The 25,839-nt window shown below is 48.3% G+C and overlaps 2 protein-coding genes across 5 annotated transcripts in view; one reads left to right on the top strand and one right to left on the bottom strand.

Moving 5' to 3' along the window:
• The first annotated feature begins 1,264 nt into the window (after positions 1–1,264).
• On the top strand, positions 1,265–15,327 carry CC2D1B (coiled-coil and C2 domain containing 1B). Of its 2 annotated transcripts, none has more exons than XM_044238230.1 (25): positions 1,265–1,346; positions 2,899–2,985; positions 4,717–4,861; positions 5,863–5,972; positions 6,351–6,509; positions 6,941–7,066; positions 7,236–7,395; positions 7,604–7,791; positions 7,963–8,038; positions 8,146–8,256; positions 8,337–8,467; positions 8,681–8,753; positions 8,959–9,089; positions 9,512–9,629; positions 9,713–9,885; positions 10,288–10,413; positions 11,136–11,194; positions 11,283–11,399; positions 11,702–11,775; positions 11,919–11,977; positions 12,202–12,253; positions 12,680–12,779; positions 12,946–13,036; positions 14,268–14,397; positions 14,630–15,327. In XM_044238230.1, exons 2-24 carry the CDS (start codon positions 2,920–2,922, stop codon positions 14,394–14,396), a joined length of 2,574 nt encoding a protein of 857 aa, XP_044094165.1. In that variant the 5' UTR covers positions 1,265–1,346; positions 2,899–2,919; the 3' UTR covers position 14,397; positions 14,630–15,327. The 2 variants fall into 2 exon arrangements, with proteins under 2 accessions (XP_044094165.1, XP_044094164.1); XM_044238229.1 differs by having other exon boundaries at positions 9,494–9,629.
• A 273-nt stretch (positions 15,328–15,600) lies between these two features.
• Positions 15,601–25,839, bottom strand: part of ZFYVE9 (zinc finger FYVE-type containing 9) — a 142,981-nt gene continuing 132,742 nt past the window's right edge. For all 3 annotated transcript variants that reach the window (XM_044238227.1, XM_044238226.1, XM_044238228.1), the window contains 3 exons: positions 23,540–23,645; positions 21,407–21,583; positions 15,601–20,016 (listed from right to left, as the gene is read on the bottom strand). In XM_044238227.1, coding sequence (XP_044094162.1) covers positions 19,855–20,016; positions 21,407–21,583; positions 23,540–23,645 — 445 coding nt within the window. In that variant the 3' untranslated portion in view covers positions 15,601–19,854. The remainder of the gene's footprint in view (positions 20,017–21,406; positions 21,584–23,539; positions 23,646–25,839) is intronic.

Raw genomic sequence — 25,839 nt, 5'->3', positions numbered from 1 at the left:
GCGCCCCTATTTTTATACTCTGCAATACCACAGAGAAGGGAAAATTGCTAGATGTGAATGAACCTTACAGATAGAGTTAAATAGAAAAAGAAGTTGTAGAATATATGTAGTGATACCAATGATACAATGTTAAAGCTTGCAAAAAAACCGCTGTAGATTGCTTAAGGATCTATACATATGTAGTAGAACTAAGGAAGTAGGTTTGTCTTTGGGGAAACGGTTTCAACATGAGAGGTGTAGGGTGGTTTCGGCTGTACTGTACTGTTTTTTCTTAAATTTGTAATAGATACCTATGTATTTATGTCCTTTCACACAAAAAATAGGAAGTATATATTGAGTACCTACCAGGTACCATGCGATGTTCTAAACACCGGAGATAACTTTAAGAACAAATAGAAAGGTCTGCCTTTGTGGACCTTCCATTCAAGCAAATATGAGATATTGTATATCGCTCTGCATATATTAAATATTTCATAAAACAAAACTTACTAAAGAGAAGAACTATGAGAGCGAAACTTAAATTTTAAATGGTAAAGGCCTCTTTGAAAATGACCCAAAGGCGGTAAGAAAATGGAAAAGTCCTTTGTAAAAGTTCAGGATTAGGCGGGAGTGCGTTGGGGCGTCTGTTTCAGGTCAAGGTTCTCCGTATCACGCCTCCACCCGCCATTTCACCGTCCTAATCTCTTCGTGTTCAACTGTCTGAAGTGACTTCATGAAGAGGTGCCATCAACACTGCCTGTCTTAGGTACTCAATCTGCCTTCTCACTAGAAAAGATACATTCAATTGCTGAGTGATTCAGAAACAAACAGCGAGTCCCATTTTCATTTCTCTAGACTCTATTACAAAGACAATCCCGGGGCAGCAGGCTAGCAGAGAAGGCCCACCTCTGGGGCAGAGCCTGCGCCAGGCCCGCCTCCACGCTGAGGGGGCGGGGCGAGTGTGAGCCCAGGAGCACCGTACTGGGAATGCGGGAGGAAGCTTGGCAGCGGACTTGTAAATGTAGGGGCATGGGACGCACCTACTGCGCTTATGAAAGCAGCGGCACACCCCATAACCGCCTAACTATGGTCTCCGCGAGCGTCGCGCTACCTGCCCGAAGGCGCCTGCGCACTGAAAACCTCACGCTTCGAGTCACCTGTTGGAAGGTCACGCCCATCTCGCCTTGCGCATGCGTATTGCGCGCCTTACGGGCCGTGGAGTCACGTGTTAGAGCGCGAGCGGTCGCCCGCCGGGTCGCTTCCTGTCACGGCTGCTGCCCGCGCCGCCGCCGCCGCCCGGGGGCCGCGGGAGCCCTGGGCGGTGCCAGGCAGGATCAGGCCCAGGCTGGTTTCGGATCCGGCGTGAGGTATGCAGCGTACTCACACCCCGGCGAGGGGAGATACAGGGCTGCGGGGGAGATGGAGGCGCTGGGGCAAGGCAGGGCGGCGCGTCCTGCAGCGCGGCAGTGGGGTCCCTCGGCTTCGCCTCCCCTGCGCCCTTCGCTGTCTTCTCTTTTGAGTCCCGGCCCAGCACCGACGCTCCCTGCCCGAAGTCCCGGACCCGCAGACTCGGCCTGTCCGACCTCGTTTCTTCCCTGAGTCCGCTCATTTCGAGCCCCCGGCTCAGGTGACGGCCGGCCATTCCCCTAAGTCAGCGAACTCTGACGGCTGGAGTCATCCTGAGCGCCTCCTCCCGTGCGCCCACAGCCAGCTAACCTCGGAGCCCTGTTGATTTTACCCTCTAAGTATGAAATCCAGCCGCTTCTCTCCATCCCTGACGCCACCCCCGCGCTCCCCTCCGCTCGCCACTTTCATGGGGACCGTTGCGAGATGCTCGGTGCCAAGGCTTCCAGCCTCCTCTTACCGTCTGCAGCCAGAGGGAGGTTTCTGAATTGCCCATCTGGTCCCGTCACTTCCACTGCCCTCAGGACCGTGCCCAGATCCTTAGACTTAAAGGATTTCCCGTTTTGCCTCCTGTACAGATTGTCAGCTTCTCGTGTGCTATTTCCCGTCTCACACTTTTATGTCCCAGTAATCCCAGGTCTTTAGCTTGTGCAGATCAAATTGTTTCTCAGTTCGGAACCATTATCAGGTTGTTCCCTCTGGAATTCCATAACCCTTCCTTACCTCCAACTTTTTCATGACTCAGCACAAGCATCACTTTCTCCATGAAGCCTTTTCTCTCCACTGGATAAGTGGCGGCTCCTGGGGATACAGGGCCCCTGCAGCAGCCCCGTGTGGTTTTAGTCCATTGTCAAGGCTGTCTCCACCATGTAAGTGCACTTTGAGGGCTGAGACGTTGTCAGAGGCATTCCTGCTCTTGCAGTGCCCAGCACACGTTCTTTCACATAGTAGGTCCTGTGAAAGGTTGTGAGATCTCTGAATCAGAATGCTGACTCAGATTTCTCTGGAGCAGAACAGTCCAATAGAACTTTCTGTGGTGATGAAAATGTTCAGCTGGCCAGTGGAAGCCACTAGTTGAGGAACTGGATTTTAAATTTTAATTTAAAGTTAAGTTGCCCCATATGGCTACCATGTTTGACAGCACAGCTCTAGAGCCGTTCTGAATCCTATCCAGCCTTGCACAAACCTGATTCCTGAATCTGCCTTCCTGTGCCGCTCCCCCTCCACTGAGGCTCTTGGGTTTAATCCAAATTAGTCAGTCAGATTCAGTAAGTTCTTACTGTGTGTCCACACTCTCCACTTAAACCCATTAACAGGTCGGCCCCATCCCTTCCACCTCCCATGTTGCTTGCTCCAGTGCTATGATTCCATTCACAGTATTCCATCCTTTGGTAGTCAAGATTGCCTTTCTTCTCTGGATTGACAGTTTACGAGCCACACGCTACCACACGAAGTGCTATTGTGGGTGGGGCTTTGTAGCCTGCTCCAGTCTGAGTCTCTTCCCCTCCCCATCAGACAGGTACCTAGGCTGTCAAGATGCCAGGGCCAAGACCTCGGAAAGGCCCCCAGGCCAGTGGCCAGGGTGTGGCAGCTGCAAAGCAGGTATGGATATTGCCTCTTCCACTCCCAGGCCAGTCTGGGGTGGGGGGCTCTCTAGACGGCTTGATCACCTGTTTAGTTTCCCCATTAGTCCAGAGATTTTGAACAGTTCCTCCTGGAGTTGGGAGAGCTGTTAGAGACCCTCTGACTAGCCCCTGTCACCCTCATGTGGGGGATGAGGTGTGAACTCTGCTGTGTTTCAACCCAGGCACCCTCCTGCCGTTGCCATCTCCATATGAGTGGTCTGAAGGGTTCAGGAGCCACAAAATTTAGGGTGTTCTGGTGGGGTGTCATCACTGTCATGGGTTTCTCATTCAGGGCCATGATTTTGCTTGTTAGCCAAGGATGCCAGAGCTTGAGAACTATGGCCACTGGAAGAGTTTTTACTGCTTAGGGACACAAGGCTGTGGCCCAGGTGGGAGACAGAAATCTGCCCTCCAGTCTGCTCCTTTTACTTCTTCTGGGCCCAGGTTCTGAGACTTCGTAGTCCATTTTTATTGTCTTAAAAGAGGTGGGTAAGGGAGCTTGTGGAATAATGAGCATAGACTGAAATCACAAAGACCTTTATTTTAAATGCTATCTCTGGCACTTAGTCAAGTTCTTAGGGACAGAGTAGAATGGTGTTTGACGGGGTGGTGGGGGGAAGGGGAGTTGTTGAATAGGTGAAAAGAGGACTGTGGATGGCTGGTGGCAGTGGTAATACAACAGCGTGAAGGTACTTAATGCCACTGAACTGAACACTGGGAAATGGTTAAGGCGAGGGGCTCCTGGCTGGCTCAGTCGGTAGAGCATGCAACTCTTGATCTCAGGGTACTGGGTTCAAGCCCCATAATGGACATAGAGCTTACCTTAAAAAAAATAGTTAAGGTAATAATTTTTATGTTACATGTGTTTTGTTTTTTAAAGATTTTATTTACTCATTTGAGAGAGAGAGTGTGTGCAAGAGCTGGGGGTGGGGGGAGTGGTGCTGAGGGAGATGGAGTAGACTCTTCACTGGGCAGGGAGCCTGATGTGGGGCTCCATGATCATGACCTGAGCCCGTGACCTGAACCAAAGGCAGATCCATAACTATCCAAGCCACCCAAGTGCCCCTTGTTTTGTTTTAAGGTTTATTTTTAAGTAATCTCTACACCCAGTGTGGGGCTCGAACTCATGACCCCGAGATCAGGAGTCACAGGCTCTTCCAACTGAGCCAGCCAGATGCCCCTGTTATATGTGTGTGTTTTTTTTTTTTAAAGATTTTATTTATTTGACAGAGAGAGCACAAGCAGGCAGAGAGGCAGGCAGAGAGAGAGGAGGAAACAGGCTCCCTGCTGAGCAGAGAGCCTGATGCGGGGCTCGATCCCAGGACCCTGAGATCATGACCTGAGCCGAAGGCAGCGGCTTAACCACTGAGCCACCCAGGCGCCCCTGTTATATGTGTTTTACCACAATTAAAAAAAAAGAAAAAAGACTTAATGTCTCAGGATTATGGGAATTAATGAAGATAATCATGTAGAATGCTAAGTACATGCCTGTCAGCTAGTACTCATATGGTCTGAGTAATAATAATGGCAATGGTAGTCTTACTGGGTTGTTTACAGTGACTAGGGAGATAATGTTCACAAAGGCTAATGTTGTAGGCCTCATTTTCCCTGTCCTCACCTTGGGCCTCACACATAATGAAGGAGCCTAAGACTGGCTCTGGGACTGGTCCTCATTGTGTGGTTCCTAAGAACCCTTCTCTCCTCGCAGCTGGGGCTCTTTGTGGAGTTCAGTCCTGAGGACATGCTGCTGGGGATGGAGGAGACTGAAGATGACGGAGATCTTGAGGCTGAACTGCTGGCCCTCACTGGGGAAGCAGGGGCCTCAGGCAAGAAACCCAAAACCAAGGGGCAGGGTGAGTTTGTGGCACTGGGCTGGCCCATTGCTGGGTCCAGATGGGTTTAGGCAGATGGTAGAGAGGGTTCTGTCCTCACATCTGGGAGGAGCCAGTTAGATCATCTGGTCCTTCTGATATCCATCCTTCTGCAGCCCTCCCACCAAGAGGCTGTCTTGCCCTGCTCATACACCTGTGTGATGGAATCTCACTCCTCTGACTGTGCATCTCCGCATCATGGACAGTCAGCAGTCTGATTCTCAGATGGACTCACCTCTCTGTCTTAGCCCTAGCCAGGGCCCATTACAGAGAAGGAGCTCAGCACGGACCACACTGAGCACATAATAAGTGTATAGAAATTGTGTTGAATGAACAAGTGGAATCCCCCTCCCCAGCCTGGAAGAGGGCAGAGACCTGAAGCCTGGGAGGATCTGAGTGTCCCACCTTTGTTTTAGCGAGAACCACCCCCACCATCTCGTGCCCCTGAGATGAGGACAGTGGGAGGAGCTGGGGAGGGCATCACTGGTCTGGGAGACCCATGGCCCTTACTTCTCTGTTGGTCCAAACACACTTTGGAGTTAGATGAGCCTGGGTTTGAATCTTGGCTCTGCCATTTATGAGGATTGCAGTGTGAGGAAAATTAACATGGATATTATTATCAGTTCACTCATATAAAAAGGGGATAGTATTACCTATCTTGCAGAATTATCATGAAGCTCCATTGGATGTTAAAAATCTTTACATGTGCTAAAAGTGTGGTTGGGGAATGGATAGGCAGGTCTATGAATAACTATGACAACAAAAAATGCCAAGAAGGGAGCATTCCCAGGAAGCTTCTCCAGCTTTTCCCAGGGTCTTTTGAGCTGGGTCATAAGGAAAAGCAGGAATTTTCCAGGTGGGACTTTGGCTGTGGAAGGGAAGGAGGATTCTATCTGGGTGTGTCTTGCTGGCACAGTGGATTGAACACCCTCCTCATGGACCTTTTCTGCCTGCCCTGACCCTCTGTGACCCTCTTCCATCAGCCCCCCTGCCTATGGCCCACATCGAGAAGTTGGCTGCAGACTGTATGCGGGATGTGGAGGAGGAGGAGGAGGAGGAGGAGGAAGGGCTGGAGGAGGATGCAGACTTGCTGGTGGGTCTGCCACGCTGGTGTCTGAGGGCTCTGTGATCAAGCCTGTGGAGGAGGCCTGGGGTTTGTTTCTGTGTGTGTTCTGAGGTTGAGTGAGTGCCTTGCCCTTCTTGGGCCCATTTTCCTAACTGCAATGTGAAACTGGTCTTTTTTGATGTCTGGTCTGAACTATGCATTCAGAGATTTTCAGATTTGGAGTTTTCACTGTTTTGAAGGCTCTCCTTGGTCAGATTAAAAGAGTGTTTTGGTAAAGAGAATGCAGTGATAGGCACAGTGACTGATGCCGGGAAATACTGCTGGGGGAGAGGGTCCTTTATTCTCATATGCTGTCATGGGTATGGCTCTGTGGTTCCCAAGCTCCTGAGACTTGTGTCTCCCCAGACTGAGCTGCAGGAGGTCCTGGGTGCGGATGAGGAGACTGGGCCCCTGGATGGTGATAAGACAGCTAGTCCAGGTGGCTCTGAAGAGGAAAAGGGACAGGAAGACACTGAAGCTCCAGTACAGACAGCTCCGCTAACAGCTTCGATCCCAGCAGCTCAGGTAGGTTCTGGAGGGATCCTCTGTGCCTCTGATGCCCCTTTGTGTCTGTGTGTAACGTGCACGTTGCATGGCTTGCGTAGGAAGGCTGCAGTAACCCTTTCCAGGGTCCTCCTCCAGCAGCTTCTCCATGCAGAGGCAGAACATGAGAAACTGCTTGGTGGTTGGCCAGCCTCAAAGGCCTCTCTGTTCTCCCAGACCACCCCCTGCAGCCGTTTCCTGGCCTCCACAGATTGTCTAAGCCTCTGTGTTTTCCTCTGACGTGGCCTCTGGCCTCTCCAGTGCATCTTTGCCTCCCACCTTGAGGCTTTTAGGCTCTTCCTTCTCCTTGAATCCAAGAGCTCCATTTTCTGGGGCAGCTTCCTTGCAGGGAGGGAGCAGCAAGGGCCTAGCTGGCCCTGGAGTGGCCATGCCCTGAACTGAAGTATCTACAGGCTGGAGGGCCTCGGGGGCTGCAGGCTCTTCTGGAGGATCGGATCCACAACTACCGGGAGGCTGCAGCCAGTGCCAAGGAGGCAGGTGAAGCAGCCAAAGCCAGGCGCTGTGAGCGTGGCCTAAAGGTGGGTTGGGCCTAGCCAGAGAGCAGGGCTGGGAGGAGCGGGGCTGAGGGCACTGGGTCGAGCAGCAAGAGGGGAGGCTTCCCCACCAGCCCTGTGAAGGATTCCTGGCCTGAGTTCAAGCAGGGTTCAGGCTGAGATGGCTGGCTGAGCTTCTGGTTCTCTCCTTCAGACTCTGGAGGCCCAGCTGGCTGCTGTGAGGAAAGGCAGGAAGATCAGTGAGGATGAGATTCCACCTCCAGTGGCCTTGGGCAAGAGACAGCCTGTCCCCCAGGAAACAACTGACAGGAACCCTGAGGCAGATGCCCCAGCTCCCTTCACCATGGAGCCAGGTATCTGGAGACATTCCAAGTCCTGGCCCAGTCTCCAAAGCCAGAGCTCATGGCCTGCTTCCCCATCCTGCCACACTGTCCATTGTCATCAGTTGCACCTACTAAAAGGTCGTCACACCATTCACACCTGTAGGCACTGGAAACCTAGGGTGTGCACCTTCTTCTTTGACACTCATGCCCCTTCTGCGGGCTTTTTGTTTCTTAATAGACAAGTCCTCCCAGATGGAGACAAGCCTCTTGGGTGGTCCTGGCATTTCTGCCCCACCTGATTCAGACCCAGACCCAGACCCACAGGCCCTGTTGTTGGCTCGACAGAGAGAGTACAAATTGGCTGCCCTGAATGCCAAGCGGGCTGGAGACCTAGACCGTGCCCGGGAACTCATGAGGATCGGGAAGGTATGACGTCTGACTCAAGCTCTGTGTGCAACCCCTTGTTTCACTGATGGGGGCAAGAACTGCTCAAGGTCACGCATATAGACTGAGCATGAGTGAGACTGGTCTCAGGGGGCAGTTTTTTCAGCAAAGAGGTTCCCAGGCTTATGCCCATACCTTCTTTCCCTACTGTAGAGATTTGGTGCAGTCCTAGAGGCCCTGGAGAAGGGACAGCCTGTGGACCTGAGTGCCATGCCCCCCGCACCGGAGGGTCAGTATGGAGACGGTGGGGTGGGACCTGCTTAGGCTGGGATTGGGAAGTTTCAGGGCTGGGACTGGCCATGCACCTCCACCTCCACCTCTCCTCTGGGTCCCCAGATCTGAAGCCCCTTCCACAGGCTTCCAGGGCTCTCACAGCACCATCAGCTGTATCCCCAGCAGTGGAGCGAGTGCAGCCAGTGATGGCCTCAGACACTCCAGCAGCCCCAGGTAGGATGGGATGGTGGAACTGTGGAGTGGGGACCTGGGGAGGGGCAGCAGAGCTGATGCCATCTCTTTTCTCCTTTAAGGGGTCCCTGCTGAGCCACAGACGGTGCTGGATGCCCTGCAGCAGAGACTGAACAAGTATCGGGAGGCAGGCATCCAGGCCCGGAGCAGTGGGGATGAGCGCAAAGCGCGGATGCATGAACGTATTGCTAAGGTGGGCCCACAGCTGCCCTGCCCTATGTCGGCCTGTTTCCCCGGGCGGTTGCTCTGTGTTGCTGCCGCTAGTCTTTGAATCTCCATCTCTCTGTCTTTCTGGAGTTCCTGCTGCTTCAGGGGCTCTTTTTCCCTTTGGGGCTGCTTTCTGTCTTCCTCCCCATATGGAGCTGGCAGACTGCTGCCCACTGTAAGGCCCTCCCTTCCCTTGCAGCAATATCAAGATGCCATTCGAGCACACCGGGCAGGACGGAGGGTTGACTTTGCCGAGCTGCCTGTTCCTCCAGGTGAGTGGGGCTTGGTGTAGGGGCTTTATGAGGAGGTCTCTGAGCAAGATAGGGGGAGAGGGAAAGATTTTCTCCCATATCTGCGTCTGCTCTGTGGAAGCCATCCATCCCAGCCATGGCCAGAAGACCCAGCTAAAGCCCGCAGCAGCCTAGAGCTTCCCCAAGGCCACCCTCCCCCTCTGCTAGCTGTCTCTGTCTTGCACAGGGTTCCCCCCCATTCCTGGCCTGGAGCCCACCACGGGCACCGAGGACGACGCAGTGGCAGCTACTTTAGCAGCTGCCCAGAAGCTGGTTTCCGCAGAGGATACGGCCCCAGCAGAGGAAAATGAGGATGAGGTTTGGCTGAGGGCCTGAGACTCCAGGGGTTGGTTGGGGGGAAAATAACAGATGAGGGTTAAACCCAGACTTGTTGTTCATAAAAACTAACGAGCCCAGCGAGGTAGGTAAGCTTTCTTCTATTTTACTGGGAAAAAATCGTGGCCAGGTGCACGCAGCTAGGAGTTAGCAGAGCTAGATTCAGACCAGCGTCTTTTAAACTCGAGGGCCCAGGTTCAGTCCCCTTTACCCTGCTCTTTCCTACCAAGAAGGTTTTGAAGCTGCTTCCAGCTCTGAGATTCTCTAGGGCCTAGGAGGGAAAGCTATTCATTTCAGGTTATACAGCAGGTTAGTGCAGCATTAGGCAGAGAGCCCAGGTCTGGGAGCTGCCACAGCCTGGGTGGGGAACAGATCCCCTTTGACAGCTTCCTGGGCACCTGCAGGACGAGTCCCCAGCCCAGGCCCCAGTGGCCAAGAAGCCAGCGAAGCCTGTGGTCCCTTCGTTCCGGGCCGTGCCTGAATCCAAGGCCTCAAGTTCTAGGGAGTCAGTGAGTCCATCTGGTGAGTTGGGGAGAAGGGGCCGGAAGGGTGAGGGCTCTTGTGAGGGACAAGCCTGGCTCTAACCATTGTCCCTTATCCTTTAGTGCGGGAGCAGCTCGCATTGCTAGAGGCACGGAAACTGCAGTACCAGCGGGCAGCACTACAGGCCAAGCGTGGCCAGGACCTGGAGCAGGCCAAAGCCCATCTGAGGGTAGCCAAATGCCTTGAGGCTCAAATCACCCAGGTACGAGCTGGCCGACCTGTGGACCTCTCCAAGGTGAGTCTCACCTCATTGAGCAACAGGACTTCTCAGGCAGAGGAGGCATTTGGCAGCCTTAACAGACAGGGAACGAAGCAGCCACGTGGAGGGGGTAGGGTGCAGCTAGGATAGGGTGACACCTGGGAGAGAGCTTGTTCCTTGTGCTACTCTATCCCATGGCCCCAAGAGAGGCCAGGGAAGGCAGACGGGCTGCCTGTGGTCAGAGATGACAAGGCAGGGCAAGGCTGGTGGAAAGTGGAGCATTGTGGCAGCCTGGGATAGAATGGGAGACAGTGAGTTCCCATCACTGGAGGTTAGCAGACACTGGGGAAACATTTAGTTTGGATTTTGTGTTTGTTAGGCTCAGTAGAGGAATAATCTGACTCTTGGGGCCCCTGAGGGGCCTTGTGACCTGGGCAGGTGCCTTCACCCTTGACGGATGAGGAGGGTGACTTCATCCTCATTCACCATGAGGACCTGCGACTCTCCCAGAAGGCTGAGGAGGTGTATGCCCAGCTACAAAAAATGCTTCTGGAACAACATGAGGTCAGTGGACTGCCTGTCTGTCTTCCGCTTTCTGTGCCCACAGCCCCTTCAGGGAAAGGTGTAGTGCTCAGGTCAAACAGGCCTGGATTCAAATTCTAGTTCTTCTATTTATTGGTTGTGACCACAGGGAAAATACTTTGAAGATGGGAGCAAGAGAGAAGTGTGAAGGAAGATGGATGTGTGTATTTCTGTATGTGTATATCTGTCTGAACTGTTGCCTTTAAGTCTGTTTCTGAAGTGATGTTTCTGTTAGGTTTTGAGGGAAGAATAGGAATTTGCCAAGTGAATTCTGGGGAGTGGCTGTCCTTGAAAGAAAACAGCAAAAACTTGGGCAGAAAGATGTGATACAACTTGGGAACAGTGGCCTTGGAGTATGTGCTGGGGGAAGGAGGGCTGAGGCTACAGAAGAAGGTTGGAGCTTTCAGAAATCAGGCCTCACGGGGCGCCTGGGTGGCTCAGTGGGTTAAAGCCTCTGCCTTCAGCTCAGGTCATGATCCCAGGGTCCTGGGATCGAGCCCCACATCGGGCTCTCTGCTTAGCAGGGAGCCTGCTTCCTCCTCTCTCTCTCTCTCTCTCTCTCTCTCTGCCTGCCTTTCTGCCTACGTGTGATCTCTGTCAAATAAATAAATAAAATCTTTAAAAAAAAAAGAAATCAGGCCTCAAATGCCAACCTAGACAGGCTTACTATGGGCTCTGGAGTCACCCTGGGTCCTCATTTTCAGAAGTGTCTGCTGTTCTCCAAGCAGTTCATGCACCAGGGCAATGTGGCTGAGACTACCAGGTAAGTGCCAGGCCTGGGGCTGGAGCTTACTGGGTGGGGAGGAGAAAATGAGCCCTGCCATATTGATGGGTCCACCCATCCCTGTCAGGTTTGAGAATCTCGCTCAGGACCGCAAGAAGCAGCTTGAGATCCTGCAGCTGGCCCAGGCTCAGGGTCTTGACCCTCCCAGCCATCACTTTGAATTGAAGACATTCCAGACTGTGAGGTGCCAAAGCCTAAATGAAACTGTGGCTCCATGCTGGGACAGGACTGGGGAGGAGTTGGGTGTGGTTGTCCGCCTGGGAGAAGCTCAGAGCTGTGGTGGCTGCGGAAGGAATTCCAGACTGGGGGTCACGTAGGTCTGAGGTCTGTGTACCGGCTCTGCTAGTGTTCTCCCAGACACGCTTTGCTTCCCTGGGCCTACTCTCCTGACTACCTCCAAGCGAGGCAGGCAGGCAAGCAGGCACTGGAAGAGGGGACCTTTTCCTACCACTCTCCTTCACTTTGTTCTTTTCTTCTTGGTTATAGGATCTTCTCAGAACTCAACAGTACAGAAATGCATCTGATCATTGTCCGGGGAATGAACCTCCCAGCCCCTTCAGGTAGTCCTAAGGCCTCGTCTGCTCCAGGCTCTTGCCTAGGCACTTCACCCCCGGCCAATAGAGAGGCACTGGCTCTCCCTTCATATCAAGCACAGGGCTCCTGGCTCCTCCTCCTGACCCCAGATCCCCTTTCTCCTTCACAGGGGTGACTCCTGATGACTTGGATGCCTTTGTGCGGTTTGAGTTCCACTACCCTAACTCGGTGAGGTTCAGGTAGAGGTAGGATCCCCTGAACGCCCTCTTCTAGGACCCTGTGCTCAGTTTCTCTGCATTCCCTGGGAGGTCTGGCTGCTGGGAAGGGTTTGAAGACGCTTGATTACATTCCTTACAGGGGGGCAGTCACTTCCCTCAACACTGAACTTACTTAGCTTAGAGCTCTTTGCCCTGTAGAGCAACTATAGGACTTCTCCCATCTTACTGCTTTAGGACCAGGCTCAAAAAAGCAAAACAGCTGTGGTGAAGAACACAAACTCTCCAGGTGAGGACTGCTTTCTCCTCCCGTTTGCTCTCATGAGTGCAGCACTTTTGTTTTCAGAGTGCTTTCGGGTCTTACCTTAGTTGGTTACTCAACTTGGGAAGTAAGGCAATTGGGGAAACTGAGGCTCAGGGAGGTAGAGGAACTTGCCTAGGGCCCCACAGCAAGGAGGTGGTAGAAATGGGACTTGAATCCAAGTTCTTCACATTTTGGTAGAATCTGTGTTTAATAAGACTACAAAAATTGTGTGGGCTCCCAAGGCCAGGACCTAGAAACTCTACCACCCGCTGGTGGCAGTTACTCTGAATTGCAGGCAGAGGGGGGGACAGGGCAGGGCCAGGCGGGGAGGCCAGCTGTGAGCCTCTGTTTCCACTTCATTGGGAAATCTTGGGAGCTTGAGCCACTTCTTGTCTTCTTCCATTCTTGCAGAATTTGATCAACTCTTCAAACTAAACATCAACCGAAACCACCGGGGCTTCAGGAGGGTGATCCAAAGCAAAGGAATCAAGTTTGAAATCTTCCACAAAGGGTGAGGCCCTGGTCAGTTACGCTGCCAAGATGGCTGGGAGGAAGGAATAGCTTCTGTTGCTGCCCCTACTGCTTTTCAGTTTTCCCGCAGAGGGCCCAGTTGTCTCAGTGCTGCCTTCTTCCCTGCTCTTCCTGGTCTGATACTCTGCTGATTCTTGGTTCCCCAGATCCTTCTTCAGAAGTGATAAGCTGGTTGGCACAGCCCATGTGAAGCTGGAGCGGCTGGAGAATGAGTGTGAGATCAGAGAGATTGTGGAGGTAGGATGGGCAAACCAGAGGGCTTGGCAAGTAAGAGCCAATATTCATTGAACAGCGGTCCCTATTGTAGGTTTCTGGTGCCCATTCATTATAAGACATGCATAAATGTGCTATAGATTAGGTGCTACTCCCTTGCCACAAATGTAGAGATCGACCGGGTCTGAGAAAATTCCATAGCAACACGGGACAAGAAGTAGTGATACTCTTTCCGCAGTACTCTGAGTCACCTAAGTTCCCAGGGATGGGGGATTAGAGGGGTTTTAGGGATCTGAGTGTTGCTGTCAACTTGGCATGCACAAATTCCTAGGTTTTGGTGGGGGCAGAGTTGTGTTTGGGGCAGTTGTCTAGCAGCATGATGAAGTGGAACAAGCTCTGGGCATAAAGCTGGTAAGTAGTTCCAGATTGGGGACCCCTCCAGAATGTAGGTAGTCTGTGTTTAGGAATTGGCTCCAGACAGCTCCTTAAACTCCTGTGAACTCACTGAATTTCACAGGCAGGGGCCCTGAGAGCTTGTTTCTGATGGGAGGACACGAAGGTCCAGCGAGAAGTGTGTTCCATAAGCACATATATTCATGCCCCTGGCAGGCCTCAGCCCAGATCCTTGCCAATGCCTTTATAGGCTGGGGCTTTCCCCACCACGTGAGCCTGCCCCCACTCCTGGCCTCTCTTGGGGGAGACGTTCTCACGCAGAGCCTGCTCCGTATTGGTCCTGCTGCAGGCGGGTGGGCTGCTTGAGCCCTTAGCACTGTTTAGTGCTGCAGCTGCCCAGGCTCCAACCAATGGGGAAAGCAGTGTAGTGGGTGGAAAGAAACTCTTTGCCTGGGTTCTAGTCCCAGCCTTGCCACATAGTGGCTATATAACCTCACCATTCACTTCATTCTGCACTGTCTGTGAAGTATGGGCATGGGCTTGGGCTTGGTGGTTTTCAGGCTGTAGCTTGAAGCCAGACCATTTTTTCCAGGAGCTGCCATGGGGAAACTGAGTGGACAGAGCTCTGGGTTTCTCATCTCCACTTCGGAGCATTGATTTTTAGTCAGACTTACATGTTACTTTTTTGTAAGATAACCTAAAACCACCAAGAAGCAGGAGTGCAGGGCGGTCACAAAATGGAGACTCCTGTGTCGGCACTGCAGGACACTCGTTCCTCTCCTGACTTAGGAGCCTAGGGAGCTGTGTGCTCCCAGCCCTTGCCCCCTCTTAGTCACCATTTCTCTCTCTGTGGTCTTCACAGGTCCTAGATGGAAGAAAGCCCACTGGGGGCAAGCTGGAGGTGAAGGTGAGGCTGCGGGAGCCTCTTAGTGGCCAAGACCTGCAAGTAGTCACTGAGAACTGGCTGGTCCTGGAGCCCAGGGGCCTGTAAGGTGAGCAGCTGCCTGAGTCCTTGAACCTCTGCCCTTAGATTCTTCCAATATTCCCTTTTCTCATCTGTATGGACAACCAAGAGGCAAAACTTGGGTAGAGCTTGGGATAAGTTTATCATGATCCTCAAGAGAACTGGAGATCCCAGATCTGTCTGCAGGAAATCTTCTCTGAACTCTTCACTTGTTCGCTGTGGTTTAGACTTAACTACATATGCTTTATGCCCTCATGCAGGAGACAGTCCGTCTCGGGAGAGGAGACAGGCCAGCGACTGTGTGCGGGAGCATACTTTTCCCAGGCTTTGTACATAAGGAAGATGCTGCTACACAAGCACCAAAGATCTGTGAAGTATGTGCGTTACTGACCACACAGCCCTGGCCTTTCCCGTTGCTGGCCCCTCCCTGGGCCTCCACCATAGCAGGCTGGATTCCAGGAGTCCCTTCCCCCTTCCACTGCCTCCCTTTCCAGCAGGGCAAAAGTAGCCTCATTGCTCTGTGCCATGGAGTCTTCCAACCCCTTAACCTTGTGTAGCAACTGTGTGTAGCTTAACCCCAGCCCCCAGTTGCAACATTTTGGATGTGCCTTTAAAAGATCTAACTAAGGGATGGGAGAACTTGAGGGTGATCGGGAATGCCCACCCCCCCGGCCTAGGGTGGGGGCAGGGTTCCGTGACTCCACTTCGTCAGTGGCATCCTGTCCCACTCAACTCAGTTTACCCCAGCTGTGCCTGTGCCTTGGCTCCTGACTGCTGCTGCACTAGCCTCCCTGCTTCCCAAAGCGCGCAGTAGAGGAGGGAAGGGACATTCAGGAATGTGGTGCTGGGAAGTAAGGGCAAGGATGCATCTCGGGTTTGGTCCATGCACCTAAGACTAAACGACTGTTAACTGGAAGAAAAAAAAAAAAGAAAAAAAATATATAAATATATAATTTTATCTAGCTGTTTTTATTTAAGAAAGTAGGTCTAATTCATTATGGGATTTTACACTCTATATGCAGAGTAACTATCAAAGTCCTGAATAAAAGCCCTGTTCCCTGCCACCTTTAAAAGGCAGAGTGGCAGTAATGTTTGTTAATTGACAGAAACTGCTGCTGTGGCTTCCTCTCTGAAGGAAGCCTATGTCTTCTGCTGATCACCTAGAGAAATACCTTAGTTCCTTCCCAAGAAACTCTCCTTTGGCTTTTTCTGAATGGATGGCGACAACGGATTTGTAGTTACAATAGATTTAGATTTAATATTCAAAACTGCAATATTCTACATTTCTTAGAAATAAACTTCAACATCTTTTTTTTTTTTTCCTCTTTCTTTTTTGAAGCATAGGTTCTACAAAGCATTCCTCAGTATTTTTTAAAGGCTATGAGTGAAGCAAATACATTCAGCTCACTGGTCACTATGCATAAGCACAGCTCAAGGTCTGAGCTGTTTGTGTCTTTCCAGGATAGGGCTGGACCATGCTTCCTGCCTTAAGAGCAGAGCTGTTCGTGGGTAACAGAACAGGAATGACAAAGGACTTATTTTCTAAAAGTTTTCTCGTCAGTCTTACTACCACCAAAATTTCTACAGATGTGAGAGCTAACACTAAATTGCAGTCATATCTGTGTGTCAAGCAGTAATCCAGAATGAAAAAGGTTGTTATTAGCTTTTGCAAGGTGGCCTAGAGCAAAGAGGGGTGGTCAAGAGGATTCCTGCCCTAACCTAGTCTTCCCCTAAGGGTTTGCACCCCACCCCATGCTTACTAAGGGGCCAGATAGACAGTTGTGATTATCCTCAGAGGTTCTAACCAGGCTTAAGAGTTTTTAAATTCACACCTCTGCTGGAAATGCCCTATTCTAATTTGATAGTAGTTTTCTGTGCCTCAGAGATTTCCCTTCACAACCTGTCCGTTTTATTACCCTTTGCTTTTGGAAAACAGAACCTCCAGGCTGAGAAAGGCAAGACAAAGCCGCCCACTGGACTTGGAAACTGAGATTCTTTAAAGGCCTTTGTTGCACCCAAAGCATGCAGGGGTCACGGCTGGTGGGAGGAGCCTGCCCAGCTTCCTTGTCCTAAGATTTGTCCTAATGCAGCTCCCAGACATCAGAGATCTGTGACTCACGGGCAGTTGGAAACAGGTCACAGCCCCCAAGTCTTTACATTTTAAATTCTCTTTATCAATGTAGTGCAAGACGTAAGTTCTTCAGCATTCACAAACTGAATAAAGTACGGGAGAAATTTATCTTTTTTTAAGAAATTTATCTTATTAAAAGGGCAAAATATTTATGAACATCATTTTCCTTTCTTATAGTACCATTGTGAAACCCACCTTGTTACTTCCAGATGCTGAGCATGTTTCCTAAATATTGTGGGTAGCTCCTAAAAGATCTTGTCCCTTAAGGTAGCTCCTCTTAGGATGGAACTGTGCTGAAATTCATAGAGCCAGGGAGCTTGGACCTGGTCCAGCTCCATCACAGACAGATACTTCCTTCTTAGGGCCTCAGCTTCCCCAGCTCTAAAGTGGGCATTATCATTCCTACTCCACTCCTCAGCCCTTCTGGCCACATACTCACTCCCTAAAAATCTCATTACATTATTAAAATAGAAACCACTACCACAAACATACTACAGAAACAATGTTCAGCAGATTGCCTGATGACTAAAACACATTAGATGCAGAAATTATTCCCCAGGGATTAGTTATAATACAAGTCAGTTCATTTGGAAATTTTGGGCCCACCAGCATTCAGAAACCATAGGAGATGAGGGAAGACACTAGATGGGAGCCTACACAGGACAAAGTCCCATATTTCTGTATCCCTGGAGACCAACAGGTGCTCAGAATGTGTTGATAAAAATACCTGGAGAACCTACACTGCCTAACATTTGGTAAGAATTCAACATTACTTTTTAAAAATTTAGTAAGTTACCATACTGGCAATTGTTTTCTTTGTTAAGGGGCTCTATAGCTCAATCTTTATGTTCTAGAAATATTTCACTTATTTAGAAATGTGGGGTTTCAACCCTCCACTTTATATCATTCTTACAATATACAGTTTATAGAAACAGATAAAACAAAGGAAAAAAGTAAACCAGCTTTGGTAACTTGATGTTCAACTCTACAAGATGATTTTACTAAACAAAGGATATTTTATACAATTGAGAATGGCCTTGAATATGCAGGGCCAGAGCTTGTCCTTAGTGGAATTCGAAAACTTGGACTGATCCAAAAGAAACAGCTACAACTGCAGCATGTACTGAGCATGAAGGTAAACTCTCATAGGAAAACGGAACCAGCTCCTGTAGAAGCTCTGAACTTCTAAGATATATGTAGACCATACTTGATGTTATTCCCCTAACACATGCCCCTATTAAGTGTTTCCTGTTCTGTCAGGTTTGGTGGGTGGTGGTTCTGGGGTTCAGTCCTTACACGTTGGTGTGCTCTAGCCATCTGCTTTTTTTTCCCCTTAGAAGTTCTGAGTACCTCTGAGTCTCCGGGAAAGGTCACAATCACAGAGCTCTTTAGCTACCATCAACAAAGCGTATGGAGAGACAGAGAGTAGAATGTGAATCCTCCCTCCCCTGACCACCATGGAAGAGGGATGAACACACGTACAAGGCCAGGTCTCTGGGCCTCTGTTTGGAAAACAACTGCTCTGTTGTAGTTCCACAGCCTGTGACTGCCAAATGCTAAGCCCCGCTCTAGGTGCTAGAAAAGACTCTCACTGTCCCAGAGGCCTGCATTAACTTCTAGGGGATTTTTAGTGCTATGCTTTTAGGGATGGACTGACTCCTGTTTGGCCAGGGCTTCGAGAAGATGGCAGTGACAAGCGAGCTGCCCTAGTCCAGAATTTTCCAAACCAAGTTGTGAAATCCATATGGTTCATGACTAAAAACAATTTTAACAGAAAAAATGATCACATATATTACATATATTAAGGGTAAACCGTATTTTGGTTTCTAATGCCACTCCTACTAAAAGAAACCATGGCTGATTTGAAAAGTTGAGGGCAGGGTAAACAAGACGAGCTGAGAACATGTTCTTAGGTCAGAAAAGGAAGTGTTCAAAAAGAAAATGGTAGGAGCATATCACAAGGATGTAGGAGCTAGCTTGAAGGGGCTCTCTGGCCAAAGCTGAGACCATTTGAGCGCCAAAATATGAATTAGAGCTACTCAAAAAAGTGATCCATGGGTCCACAAGGAAAATTAAATGAATGAATAGGAGAAAAGGAAGGGCTTTTGCTTACAGATGACCAAGCATAACTGCTAAAGAATGCCAGGAATGCACAAACTGATTCTAATTATGAGAAAGCACAAAATGAGGCATTCTCTATTAAAAAATAGGATGGGGGAACCTATACTCCCCACAAATACTGATGCCGTAAAGGTGAGTCAGGGCAGCTACTTGCTGAGTCTGATCCTAGGCTGGAAGCTTTATTGGACCGAAAATGCTCTGAAGGATGTGACTGGACAGATGCTAGGTTCAAAGATCCTATTAGTATTAAATTGACTGAAGTTGCAGTTATGCAGGAGAACATTATTTTTAAGAATTAAACATTATTGAGGAGTATATGACTATGATATATGCAACTTACTCTCAAATGCCTTACTCTATGGAGAAGGAGAAAGAGAAAGCTAGACCAAATGAGGCAAAATGTTAATATGTACATAGAGAATCTTGGTAAAGCGTATGTAGGGTTTTTTTATCTGCAATTTCCTTGAAAGTTTAAATTATTTCTCAATAAAATATTTTTAAATGCCTCTAGTGTAGAACTAAAACTGCCTTGAGTGTATTCTGTCAGTTTTCACAGGAAGCCCACTTCAATGCCTGCCATTCACTCGGGCAGATCCTGAGCAGCCCTGATTTCAGCTCTGCTACCCAAGTGACCTCACTTAAACTGAGTCACCCTCCTTGGATGGAAGAGATAATCCATTGGATCTCTGATTCACTTCAGTGAATAATCTGATAAAAAACAAAAATCTAAGTGTGAATTCTACGCGAAGTCACTGCGATGTAAGTGGGAGAGAATCAGTGTGGAAGTCTCCTTTTTTGTATCAATTCTGTACAAAGATTGCAAGACCAATGCTTCTTTTTTTATTTCCCCTCTGCCCTCCCAACCCCATCCTTGGTGGTGGTTGTACCCACTTGAGCATTTCTGAGCACAAGACCATAAGTAAATCTTAAAAGAGAGGAGCAGGATTTTTGTCTACAGGAATGGAAGGGGTTAGCGGCAAGGATAGCATAACTTGTGCAGTAACAGAAGCTGCCCAGATCTTGGTGGACAATGCATAGAAGACTCAGAATTACGGAACATCTGTCCCCCCGACCACCCTTTCCCACCCCTGTCCCCAAACCCCCACTCCCGCCCCACCCCCCTATTTAATAGTGTTAACAAAAGCTTAATCTTCCAGTTCTAAAGTGCAAATGATTTGGGTATGACTGCTGTTGCAACAGGTCTGAACAGAAAAACAATGAAGTCCTCTCTGTCTATGCGATGTTTTCCAGAATATAAAAGATGAGTTCCATGACGATGGGGCCCTCACTGAGCTGGCAAGCCCCTCCATGGATCACCGGCACCAAAGCGCTGTCCAGATCATTCATGTATTGGGAGGGAAGGGGCTGGCCATTGCTTCCTGCTTGGTAGCCAACCTACGGCACAGAGAGAAGGGGATGACAGGTTACTGGACAGAGAAGGCTGGGGGCCAAGGAGGCTGAGCTGGAAAGGAGATGTCCTTGGCCACAGGGTAGACACAGCAGTGAACACAAGGTTCTCCTTATCTTCCCTGAATTGTCATTTGTTATCAGCCTGTCATGTATTCATCCTAACTTTGCCACTGGGTAGCTGAGACCCTCGGCAAGACACTTAACTGGTTAAGGCCTTAGTCTTCCAGGAAAGGGCAGGGGCAGCACCCCCAGTATGGAATGTCCAGCAGTATGGAATGTCAGAAACGATACCTAAATCTTTGGTTGTGGAAATTAAAATGAGAGATATACAAGGTACAACTCCTTAACATCAGGAACTGAACATCTGTTCTCCCACCCATTCATGCACCCACAAGCATTTTCTGAGCACCTACACACAAACGGATTCAAAGATGAATATAACAGGGCCCCTGCCCTCAAGAGGCTCACACGTTTAGCAGAAAATTGCTTGTTCTTTAATTGTTTTATGTAAGGCAATTCTCCAACCAGGTTATCAGTATCATTCAAGAAAGGACCAGGAGACCTCATTTGTATTATCCTGATATGCTTATTAGTATCGCACTGGTCAAGATCTTAGGTAGAAAATAAATACACTGATTGATGACTAGGCAGGAATTGGGGCCCAATCATAACCTTTCACATTTCCCTGATAGTGACACAACTCTGCATTCAAGCATGAGCAGTAGGACATGTCACAGGGATCCAAAATCCAAAATCCAAAAAAAAAAAAAAAAAAAAAAAGAATATAGGGCCACAGGAGAGAGACACTGGGACAAGGAATGCGGGGGGGCAGATTGTTACTACAAACAGCATACAAAAATAGTAAGTAAGACAGGAAGGGAAGCCTGGCCATAGGAGACCCAAGCTGACAGGAAAACTAATGGGCCAATGGATCTAGTCCTCATCCACTGACGAGGGGAAATGGGGACAGTCCTACCTTGAGGACTACGAGTACAGAGGTCTGTCAGCAGAAGCCTGCTGCAACTGGATTGAGAAAACAGGGTACGGGACAGCGTGGGACCTGCTGGCTCAGGGCAGAATGACTTCTGAAGGGTGGAACTCTCAAAGAGGAGCACTGATGCCATCCACACACGGGTGGCAGGTCCTCAACACACTTCCCCTCCTTACTCCACACTCACAGTGGAGTCCCTGGAAGACAGTGAGGTGAGGAAGCCGAGGTTGAAATGGTTCAGCCAGTCTCACCAGGCAGCACATCTGGATACATTACTAACAGAGGGAAGGCCATCAAGTTTTCTTGATGCAGGGAAACTCACATGTCAGAAAATACAGACACTGTTCAAGCCCAGCTTCCAAGGCTACCTAAGACTCTTCTTACCTGGTCTGAGTCAAGTGTCACACGAAGTCCTAGTTTAGTCATTCCATCTTCCTTCAAGAGCTTAAGGTGGGGACAGAGAGCAAGGCAAAAAGCCTTGGCAACATGCTCAGTCAATCGGCTATGATCGGCAGGATCACTCAGGCAACTGTGCTGGTCATCATTTTCTAGGAAAAACACCTGTTCCCCAAACAAGAGACTTTAGCCTTGTGCCCAGGAGATGTGGAGAAAAAACAAGTGCGTGAGCTACTGTGTATGAGCACCCTGATCCCCTAACATGTGCAGGAAGACATGACCTGCCTATCTCTCTGGTCTTGGCCATGGTCATAATGGTATGTTCTACTGAGAACCAGAAAAGGCTTACATTTAGCATTGTGTATTTCTAAAAGGTAATCCTTTTATGTGGACAACCTTCTGCAAAAATCTTAGAATCTCGGAGAAGAGCTCTTACAGATTATGGGACCCAGCCCCTTCATGTTACATACCACTCAGAGAAGTGAGTTGCTCAAGTGCACAGAAGTCCTCAGAGGCAAGGCCAATTCAAGAATCTAAATCTTTGGGCTTGCATCACAGAGTTTTCTTGTCACAAGGCCATGCCGCTGCTGAGGCCAGAACTGTACTAGTGACCTTACAGCAAACTGAGCCATGCACTAGGCCCTGGACAGAATCAGAAGCACAGCAAAACTGGGACTGACAGTCATGAGTACTGTCACACACAGGAGGGTCAAGAGCAAGCCCTTTGACTTCTTAATGCCCAATTATGCCTTTAAAACAGCCCCTGTCCTCCTTCATTATTGTAAAATGATACAAAAGCATAATACAGAAGATACAGATATGCAAACACACAGTGCTTATATATACCACCCATTGCTTATTGCTAGGTGGCTTATGCTAAGTACTATAGAGGGGGCAGCCCGGAAGCCCCATGCACTCATGAGAATAGCACCACGAAATGATGGGCAGAGCTCCACAGTGGGCATCATAAAACTTCTGGCCCCTGCTCTGCCAGGCCTCTGTGCCTGTTTTCTCACTATGCAAATGAGATGGTTCACACTGCTACCTCACCGGATTACTGGGGAGCAAAAAAAAAAGGGAGAAGAGATGAAACTACTCGTAAGTGATAACGAGTTTCACATGGCCCAGACTCTGCACTACTTGAAATCTGTCAAAGGGATAATCATTACAAAGCAAGCTGCTGAGACCACCGAGCTGCAATGGGAAAACACTGAGTCTGGTGGTGTGAAGGCCAAGTTACTTGGAACAAAAGGTTGAGAAATGGAGAACAAGGTTCTAGTCTCTTGCTCTCATGAACCCACTGTGTGAACTTGGGTAAAGCATCAAACCTCTTTTAGCCTGAGTTACCTTGTGTGTAAAATGAAAAAGCTAGGAGTCACAGATTTTTTTTTTTAATTAATACTTTTAAAGCTGCCAGGAATTCTAGAAGTCTTACCATTTAATGTTTTATTTTATGAAGGAGTATAACTCAGGTTCAAAAGAAATTAAGAGACCTACAACCTATGCATTTATTCTCAGAGAATAAATTTCCTGATCTGTCTGAGATGTACATACATACAGCGTCCCTGCTAACTCCTGGTTAGCCTCTCATACAGCTTTCAGGAAAGGGAACGTACGTTGGAAAAGAACTTGGGAGTTGGTTGGATCTGGGTCTGATACAGAACTTTGCCATTACTCACTTGTACAATTTACTGAGTCTCTGAGTGACAGTTTACTGAGTCTCTGAGCTTTAGTTTTCTTATTGGTGAAATAAGCCCATTTTTAAAAGACTGTGTTACCTAAGAAACTTTTAACTGTGAGTACAGCATAACCAGCCCAGCATTCTGAAGAATATAGCACAGATGGTATATACTATTCAGAGAAGCGTCCTTCTTGAATTCTAATGCATACGAATCTCTCAAAGCTTGTTAATAAAAAGGAAGAGAAACCAGATTGCTTCAGGCTGCACTTGGTGGCATTTCTTCCTGGTGAGCTAACACAGGCCAGAAGGAATTGGAGTATCGAAAGTAAATAGATATTTTCTTTTTCTTAACCCTCCAGAATCAGCCCACAGTGTGTCTCTGAACCTTGCAAAAAGTTGTACTCAAAGGGGATCAAGGATGCCAAGTTTCATTTCCTTACCTCTGTCCATCTGATGACTTTTCCATTCGCTTTATACTCTGATCCATGGAATATCTTCACACTTGTTATAGACTCCATGGACTTCCCATCTATAGGACTTGTAACACTGCAATAGAGGCAAAGGAAAGAGATGGAAGCAGCTCTTGAAGTTAGAAGAACCACTTCTCTTATCAAGTCTTGCTACTAATTACACTGGGTGCTTTGCTGAACACATCTCAGCAACATATCATGGTAAGAGACACTGCACAAAAATGTACATGAAGAGAGCTCTCATGGGAGGGGCCCGTGAACTGAAATAATTCAAAAAACACATATAAAAAAGGAGCCATAATTCCAGGAGTTTGTTCTTTCAATGTAAAAAAACTACTCAAACCTGCTCTCTTCTCCCAGCATTCCTTCCCAAATTCAGTGAGTGCGTGGCCACCCATCCAATCTCAATGTCCCCTCTGCTGTCACATACTCTGCTCCTAACCATAATAACATTCACACATCTGCCTCACAAATGAACTTCTTAAGGAGAGGGAATATGATACACTCACCTCTGCATGCTGTATTCCCAGTTCTGACACACTGCTTGGAATGTAGGAGTTTAATAAATATTTATTGATTAAAAGAATTATTTGACCAAGTATGTTAATTATAACAATGCTGGTGTAAGCTCATGAACAAGTATTTATATCATTATTACAACAAATACCCTTCAGTGGTAAATTATCACTCCTAGATTCCTGAATGGAAAGGCCATTTTTTATAGTCATTTCCTCTCCAAAATATAGCAAGTATAAATAGGTAGAGACTCACACTCACTCTGATGAAAATTCAAAATAATTGTCACAAAGATTCTAAACTTTTCTTAATAATTTTCAAACCTGTTTTTTAACCTATATGTAAAAAGATCAAATTGAACTTAAATTTCAGTATCAGGGACTCATTTCATTCACCTGAATTATAATTATTTAAACAATACTGAAATTAATTTCTATCTCATGAAACAACAGTTATCAAAAAAGGGCATTCCTGGGGTGCCGGGATGGCGCAGTGGGCTCGGGTCAGACTCTCGGCTTCGGTCATGATCTTGTAGTTGTGAGATTGAGCCCCACGTTTGGCTCCAGCCCCAGTGCGAAGTCCACTTCAGATTCTTTCTCCCTCTCCCTCCTCTCCTCTCCTCCCCCCCTCATGTGCTCTCTCCCCCTAAAATGAATAAATAAAATATATTTTTTAAAGGGCACTCTGTTGATTAGAGTATTTTGAGAGGGATACCCAGACACAGAGGGACAAGGTGGAAAACATTCAATTTATAGACTATACACTAAACTGAATTCGAGGGTCTTCCCTAAACTAGTTCTTGTCCTGTTTTCTAAGATGCTACCACTGGCACTTGCTGTAGGAAGGGGCAACCTGCTTGTTATTAGTTACTGATACCTTATGGCATCAGATTTTCAGATTATCAATTATTTGATCTAAATAACCATGTTAATTTCCAACTATAAAGAGAATTCAACACAACTTGGTTTTGCAATTAAAATTTCCAGTGAAGTATGAGAAGATAAAGGGCTATTTGTAAAATAGGCACGTGTACTCATTGGTTTAGAAATTGCTTTTTTTGTTCAATAACAAAAGTTTAAGAGATTTTTTAAAAATCTGGTGTGCTGTGTTGTAAATGCCCTCTCTTTGCCTTTGCTCCTGCCATTCTCTCAGACTGGAATGCCCACAACTATGTGGCAAATACCTACTCATCCTATCAGATTCAGCTCAGTCAGTCTATTTCTCTATGAAGGTCCTCTTGAATATTGCCCGAGCACCTCTACCAAGGTTCTTCTTTTCTTTCTTATCTTTACTGTATCCTACAGAGTTTTCTATGAGCATCTTCCATACTTGGATGCCCTTATTTATAACTATCTTCAAAACCAGACTGAACCACTTATCAGCAGGGAGTTTGTGGAATTTGTTTTTGTACTTCCAGAGACCTAGACATAGAACTATTGCCTGAGGCAAGAAGGGATGGACTGGATGGTAGAAAGTTGAATACAATGAGTTACGATATATTCGTTCAATCAATCAATTTTTTAAACAGCTACTCAGTGCCAGACAGTGTTTTAGGTGTTGGTGATACCGCAATAAATAAACCAGACAAAAAACCCTGCCCCTGGGCTGCCTGGGGGGCTCGGTTGGATCAGCATCTGATTTGGGCTCAGGGTCCTGGGACTGAGTCACATATTGGGTTCCCCGCTTAGCGGGGAGTCGTCTTCTCCCTCTGCCCTGCCCCTCGCCACCTGCTCATGCTCTCTCTGGCTCTTAAA

Source organism: Neovison vison, chromosome 2 (genome assembly GCF_020171115.1).
Source record: "Neovison vison isolate M4711 chromosome 2, ASM_NN_V1, whole genome shotgun sequence".
Classification (NCBI taxonomy): Eukaryota; Metazoa; Chordata; class Mammalia; order Carnivora; family Mustelidae; genus Neogale; species Neogale vison.
The sequence above is the reverse complement of the archived record's forward strand: the minus strand, read 5'-3'. Positions and strand labels throughout refer to the sequence as shown.